This window comes from Sinocyclocheilus anshuiensis, unplaced genomic scaffold (assembly GCF_001515605.1).
Source record: "Sinocyclocheilus anshuiensis isolate Anshui unplaced genomic scaffold, SAMN03320099.WGS_v1.1 scaffold939, whole genome shotgun sequence".
NCBI classification, from domain to species: Eukaryota; Metazoa; Chordata; class Actinopteri; order Cypriniformes; family Cyprinidae; genus Sinocyclocheilus; species Sinocyclocheilus anshuiensis.
The window spans coordinates 648,444-656,543 of record NW_015544227.1 but is presented as its reverse complement, the minus strand read 5'-3'; the positions used below and the strand labels follow the sequence as shown (position 1 = coordinate 656,543).

Below are 8,100 nucleotides of genomic sequence, written 5' to 3'. Positions count from 1 at the left end.
TCCCCAATGTGTCCACGGGGACCCCTGGTTACACGCGTAACCAGAGATGTTTCATTTTCTATTGTGAGGGTCTGTGTTGCCACCAAGCGGCAACCTCCTGCTCTCTCACGTGAAGCTAAAACGGAAGTGACTTAAACTGTAATTCATCAACTGGCCGCTAGAGGCTGGCTGCAAAAGGGAGTCAATCCCATAGACTCCCCATGTTAAAATGCCCAACTTCACAGCAGAAAAAAACATGTTAACAGCCTGGTTCAAAAAATTATTTTGGTCTATATAGCCAATTTTGCCCTTCATGACAACCGTGAGGGGGGTGAATTTTTTTATAACTCATCCGTTTAAATTATATTAAGTCTTAAGGTTCTGCATAATTAAGGGCATGGCCACTCGAGTGACAGGTGGATTGCCGCTGCTGTCACCACCATTGAGCTAGGTGGGTGTGGTTTCAGCAACCTGCTGCCGCCTCTTTGCCCATTTTCGATTATCCGGGAGTGACGCGCTGCCAAGATGGTGACGGCCCGCTCCGCCTACTTTAGGCTTCAAAAACGCTCCTCAGAAATCTACGGGTGACGTCATGGACACTACGTCCATGTTTTTATACAGTCTATGGTTGCCACCTTGTGCACCTACGCTTAGAACTAGTGATGTCTGATTCTTGAATGAATAATTTTTTGAGCCGGTTCTCGGGAGGTAACCGATCAAGCCGGTTCACAAATCGAATTGAATCAAACATTAATTTGGGGTTAATGATGCAAGACGCACAGCTGAAGTAGCACATGCGACTCGAAAAGAAGCGAATGAGCCTATTCAACCAACTGTCAAAATTTGCAGAAAATTACAGAGGATCCTAATGAGTGAGTTGCTGACATTATGCACATGTGTGTGTATCACCGGGGACTTGAATGAGACGCTGTGGGGACATGACCAGAGCAAAGGTGGGGAGACACTGCTTGCAGTTAATATAAAATATTTATTTACTCAAAACTTGCATTTCACAAAAAAACATAAACAAAACAAAACAGATCAAACCCGGGACACTAGTGTTGATCCTCCTCACGGAGGCCCCAACCAGAACTGACTCTAACAGACGAAGTGAGCCCTTTCAAACTCAAGGGTCAAACCAAATCATACTCACAGGGAAAATTAAAAAAAATCATACATATACATAAACACATAGATAAACTCAACAATTGAAAATCAAATTCAAAATAAATTTTAACTAGTGGTGATCCTCCTCACGGAGGCCCCAACCAGAACTGACTCTAACAGACGAAGTGAGCCCTTTCAAACTCAAGGGTCAAACCAAATCATACTCACAGGGAAAATTAAAAAAAATCATACATATACATAAACACATAGATAAACTCAACAATTGAAAATCAAATTCAAAATAAATTTTAACAATCAATACTACCCAAATAAATGCAAGAAATAAACAAAACAATACATTTATACTGGGGCTGCACGATAAATCGCATGCGATATTTAATGAAAGCCCGCAGGTGATGGAGATTTACCGCTGATTACAGAACCGGCTTTCTGACAAGATGTGCATTAAATATCGCATGCGATTTATCGTGCAGCCCTAATTTATACATACATTCAAATAAACACAATGAAACAATGACCCCCTGCTCATACTGGTAAGTAGACTATGCCTACACTACCCATAATTCCTCCTGATTGCATAAAAAAGGAAACAAGAAAGCCGCACTTCCTCTTAAACCCCCACCCCGGAACCATGCTGCAGCCATGAACCCCGAGACAAAAGGTAAGAAAATGAAGAAAGGAAACTTTTGGTTAGTGATGGCGAGATGAAGCCTTATGACGCATTGAAGCTTTTCATCCAAGTGGTTCACAAAAGGGTTAATTTCTGGAGGCTTCATTTGCTCACAATACCACCTGGTGGCCAAAGAGTGTAAAACAAGCAGATACATTACAGATGACCTGATGTGATATGATCAGAGCCGGCACCAGGGCAGCACTGATGAGGGGGCGGCTGAGGTAACTAAGGGGGGGCGATGAAGTAGCACAAAGTAAAAAAAAAACAAAAAAAACAAACTTGTGGCCCATTCACGTATTTGTCGGACCGTAAACAAACCTGCCCGCTACTATTAGAATACTGGGTTCACACAGATAGTGTTTTGGTCGTGAGACAGGTGGAAGTTTTATTTTTTAACCGCATAGTCTAGAGACGTGTTTTTAGAAGCTGAATTTCTTTTAACTTGAGCGCCGTGTTTTAGAATGATGTATTATGCGCGACAAGCTGCTATAAAGACCTGAGACGAGCGCAACATTCAAACACAAATTCAAAGATGTCCGTAGCGCATTTAGTTTGAAATACAATGGAAAAGTACCGCAGTGGAATGAAAAATGCGTTCTGAGTAAATGACCTTACTAAAAGGTACTTAGCAAATACAGATGGCAGAGTAGCTATTGAATAAAACAAAATCGCATAGGCAACAAATTCGAAAACCTGACATCCAGGAAATAATGTCTTAGGCAGCAGTTTTACCAGAAATACAGACAAGTGATACCAACACAACCAGAAATACTTAATTGTGTCTGCTTTACAATGAAACACAAGCTTATTGCGACCGATTCCCTGACATACATACTTAATTTTGTCTGCTTTACAATGAAACACAAGCTTATTGCGACCGATTCCCTGACATACATTCATTGCGACCCATTTAACGAGATGGTCCTCACTGCAGAACACAAGATCCAGGGGGCGAGGTTGGATCCAGATCCAACTCCTCCCACCTTACATATTCCTAAACCTACCCGTCTCCACCCCCTGATCCCTAAACCTACCCATCTCCACCCCTAAACCTACCATCTCCACCCCCTAGATGTGGATCCAACCCCGCCCACTGGATCTTTGTTCTGCAGTGAGGGGCTACTGCATTTAACAGATGCATCATTTTAAGTTAGGACAACTTGAACAGCAATAAACAATAACAATACAGCGACAAATAATCAACTAACTACGACCATCTAGCACTCTATTAACCATTAAAGAATTATTTAATCATACCTTTAGCTTACTCAGTAGTGCTGCATTCTTAGTTGAACCACTTGCGCGGAAAGTTTGTGTGTCAGATGTAACCATTAAAATGCGACTTTGTGAAACGGACTGTCCTAAATTGTTGCTATAGTAGCATCATATTAATGCTAGAAAGCCTATGCATTTGGCAACTGTATTTTTTTTTTAAATAAACCATTATATTTCATAAATAAAATCTATTTTCACACTCATCTTGAGTGAGGGGGCGGGATAGTCCGAGTGAGACGCCCCCCGTGGCGCCGGCCCTGGATATGATTACACTGTTTTGCGCCAGTTAAGGCTTTGAAATAACGGTGAAGAAAAAAATCAATTTCCACATAGACTAATCTATTTATATGAATATAGTGTGTATTTCATAATGATTGTATAACATAATATAGCATAACTGTGTAATAATAAACGTACTGGCTTGAAATGAATGGGGCTATCAAATGTGTGTAAATCAAGTCTTTGCTCATAATAGGCAGGAGGGCCAATATTATTAGTCTAAAACTGGAAAGTGGCTGAGTTTAACAGGGCAGAGGACTGTGAATTTACAAGATTCTAACTGCTTCCTGAACCACCCTGCGTTCCATTGTCCTAGGGCATAGGGCTCATCCCTATGCCCTAATCCCTTCAAAGGGTTTACCCTTCGGAGTGAGAGCCTCGAAGGGTTGAAGGGTGTAGGTGACCAAACAACTGTTTCTTGAAGTGCGCTTCTGTGTCATCATCACTTGCCCACACGGAGGCACCGTCATCATGCAAAGAAACTGCGCAAAGGATCATGGGAGCCCGAAGTGTCCATCAGTTGTACCCTTCGAAATCATTCATTCCGAAGGGCCCTTTGAAGTGGCCAGTTTTGAGCACTTCGTTTGGAATGATCTTCAATATGGCGGCCATGATTGTTTTCACTCCGAAGTGCCCTTCGGAGGGCGATATATCCCGTTTGGAACGCACCGCCAGTCTGACTATGCGAAGCTTCGGATGTCATCAATTACATCATTGCTCTAAAGTGATACAAGCCTCGATACGCGCTTCACTGAAAGCTGCCGGGATTTCTCCACACGCCTCGGCACAGAACGTAACATCACTACTTTTGGTGTCTTTTTTTCTTTTGTCTAATGTGCACCTTAGACTTGGAAAAATAACCCAAAGTGATTTTTAAACAACAAACATTTATACAAATGAACCAAACAAAAATAGTCACAACAAACAGGGATATACAAGAATTAGGGGTAACATGAGATCTTTACAGACACATGCGCAATAAGTTTCTTTAATAATAAAATGTACTGCAAATATGCTTATGAATAATTGTATTAAATAGATCAATGTTTTTATTAACACATGGAAAAACCTGAATTTTACTATGGTTTATCATGCATGCAGATTATATTTTAAGTTGTTAAGCAAAATCAGTGAGTTTATTCTTTCTACAGGCCTATACTTCAGACATGTAGAACATATCCGTGTTTATGCGTAGGCTAATCAATATTGGTCAGTCGTGACTTGTATCCGATATGAAAGATCAGGGAATGAAACTGTGACCACAAACATCATTAACTGATATTAACAAAAGGCTTTGAAAGGCTTTTTTGTTCTTTGAACCGGTTCATTGATCTGAACTGTCCGAAAGAACCGGTTCGTGGAAATGAATTGGACTTTGCATCACTAGACCGATGGTGAAAAAGCACCACAAATTTCCTCATGGATATGGCTTCATCTACAGTAGGGAAAGCATTGTCAGTAGCCGGTGATAAAGGCCTCGCAGAAATGCAAATATTGCATAATGTTCCGATTAATGAACATTGTGTTTGCCAAAGCTACAATCACTCATTTCTTCACACATATTCTATAGCAGTGTTTCTCAACCAGGGGTCCGTGGACCCCTAGTGGTCCTTGATGTAAGGCCAGGGGGTCCGTATAAAGTATGAATTTTTGTATAAATTTTGTATATTTTGACATGACGTGTTCCCATGAAAGAAAAATCCAATATAGCTGATGATATGGCCAAATACTGGACAAGTCAGCTAACTTGAATTATACTTGACTGTATTTGGTCCTCACAAAGACACAAATGATACATAGATGAGTCAATTTTGTTCTGGGGGTCCTTGAGGATGGTTCTGAATTGGACTGGGGTCCGGTACGCCAAAAGGTTGAGATTCACTGTTCTATAGCAATGTTACGCTCAACACCGAACGTGCTTGTGTAAAAAAAATGTATGTACTGGAGCCGATTCTGTTTAACCCCAACATGATTTCCCTTACTCCAATAAAACATTATGACATTTTTTTTTAAATTCAGTATTCACAATGAAGTGCTTATGAATAGGATATTGCTGAATATTGAAAAAAAATTACATTTAAAGATTAGGGCATTCTTCAAATCACTGGTTTTATTCATGAATTTATGTTTTATTTGGCCTATTTTAGCACCCAAATGATTTAATCATGTTGAATATGGCCTCTATTAAAATGACCCACAAAAGATACAATCTTTGTTCATTTATTTTCTTCTCAATTGCGCCCCCTGATGGTGAGCATTTCAACTGTAGTCGAGTTTAATAAATGGGCTTTTATATATATATATATATACAGTATATATGTGTGTGTGTGTGTGTGTGTGTGTGTGTCCTCTCCCGTTTAGCTTTATTAAGGAAGAACGGGAAACAAAAATTAGAAAAAGGATTAAGAACTATTTTTATTTTCTTTATCTTTTAGAAGGAGAATTTTAACTGCTATAAATACTTAAATGGCTATGTGGGCTACATACAAGTCAGACCCACTATATCCCCTGTATTTTTGGGGGCATAATTTCATAAGTTGTCCCTCTTTATACAGCTTTACAGTAACTATACAGTTGTATAGCATTACTCCTGCATCTTTTTCTTCAAATCTGTTGGGAGAAGGGGTGATCTATGAACTAAAGTCCCATGTGCAAGAGAATGATCTACTATATATTTATCTGATGGCTGGTAAAATAGTGAGATGGTGGCACCTTTGGAGAAGGTAGAGTATAAACCATGTGTTTCCTCTGCTCTGTTTCTCTGTAATGCTTTTACTGCCTCTTATCAAATATGTTCAATATGATTATATCAAAGAAAATTAAGGCATTTTCATTAATGCTCCATGACTGGAAATGAAATGATTACTTGAACATTCTCTGTTTTTGAATGGATTGAATCACAGGTGACACAAAAAGCCAGACAACAGTTATCATGAGCTCCATGCAGTCAGACTCCTCCGCAAATGTGACCTTTGTTCGTCCTGCAACATTTTTCCTCAATGGCTTTTCTAATGTTCCACATGCAAAATACTACTATGTGTTCTTGGCTTTAGTGTATTTTGTGACTGTTTTAGGGAATTCATTTATCATGTGTATCATATATTTGGCCCGCAGACTTCACACAGCCAAATACATTGCTGTTTTCCATCTGGCCCTTTCTGATCTCTGTGGAAGCTCAGTTTTGATTCCAAAAATCATTGACACATTTTTGTTTGGGCACCATGACATTTCATATGACGTGTGCTTTGTGAGTATGTTTTTTGTATATAATTTTATGAATCTGCAGTCTTTGACACTGCTTGTCTTGGCTTATGACAGACTGGTTGCTATTTGTTTTCCTCTACAGTATCATGCCATTGTAACCAAACCAGCCATGTTTCTGATCATAGGGGTGATGTGGATTGTGTCTATGGCATATTTTTCTGTACATGTAGGTCTGCTGACTAGACTCTCTATTTGTAGTTCTAATGTGGTTAATAGTTATTTTTGTGATTATGGCCCTGTTTGTAGACTAGCTTGTAATGATAATTCCCTAAATTTACTGATGGGAAAAATTTGCTTTGGTTTCCTGATTTGCTTGCCTCCAGTACTGATCATCATTTCATATTTCTGCATTGTTCTGGCTCTGCTTAAGATTGCTCATGGTGTTGATCGGATCAAAGCTATAAAAACCTGCACCTCACATCTCATATTGGTGGCAGTTTTTTATCTCCCAATTTTAAGTAATAACATTGCCGCTGCCACAACACCTATCCATCCAAACGCCCGGATAATTAACAATTCTTTGACCCAGATAATTCCACCTATGCTGAATCCCATCATATACACTCTAAAGACAGAGGAGGTCATGCAATCCATAAAAGAACTGTACAAACGCAGTAAGGTGAATACAACTAGTGAAAAAATTATGAAATTCAGTGTAAGAAATTGAAAGTGATCAAAAAGGACTTATTTAAAAGGTTGTTAATACTATATTTTACTTATTTTACTGTTGGATTGCTTTCATTATCTATTTGAATGAGACTGTCCATCTTGTATCTTGTATAAAATAGACATGCTAGTATAAAAAAATCCTTTGTCACAGTTTTTTCCGTGAATGTCAAAAGGTTTTCGAAACACTTCTTTGTCTGTGATATGTTTGCCGTTTACTTATAATTTACTTATTCCCACCATTCTGTAATATGACATATTATCAGGTATTTCTTTCTTTTGCAGGGTGAAATTTTTTTTTCTTGAGAGTGATTCCAGACCATGTAATGCAGGCATGTGCTTCAGTGAACGTAATCCTTATATGACATTAAAAAACATAAATGTTCAACTTTGAACCATGAATCCTGAATCTTCTGTTCAATCCATAATTTTTTTGACAAAAAAGCATAATGCAGAAAAAACACAACTTGACAAAACATTGTTTTACAAGTCAAGTCAAGTCAAGTCACCTTTATTTATATAGCGCTTTTAACAATACAGATTGTGTCAAAGCAACTGAACAGCATTAATTAGGAAAATAGTGTGTCAATAATGCAAAATGACAATAGTAAGCACTAATTTTTCAGTTAAAGGCAGTTCATCATTGAATTCAGTGATGTCATCATCCAGCTCAGTTCAGTCTATGATAAGTCCCCAACTAAGCAAGCCAGAGGCGACAGCGGCAAGGAACCAAAACTCCATCGGTGACAGAATGGAGAAAAAACCTTGGGAGAAACCAGGTTCAGTCGGGGGTCCAGTTCTCCTCTGGCCAGACAAAACCAGCAGTTCAATTTCAG

The 8,100-nt window shown here is 39.0% G+C and overlaps 1 protein-coding gene across 1 annotated transcript; it reads left to right on the top strand.

The window, feature by feature from the left end:
* Positions 1-6,266: 6,266 nt before the first annotated feature.
* On the top strand, positions 6,267-7,265 carry LOC107697402 (olfactory receptor 1468-like). Its single transcript, XM_016498167.1, has one exon. The coding sequence runs from the start codon at positions 6,267-6,269 to the stop codon at positions 7,263-7,265; it is 999 nt and encodes a 332-aa protein (XP_016353653.1).
* Positions 7,266-8,100: the final 835 nt, after the last annotated feature.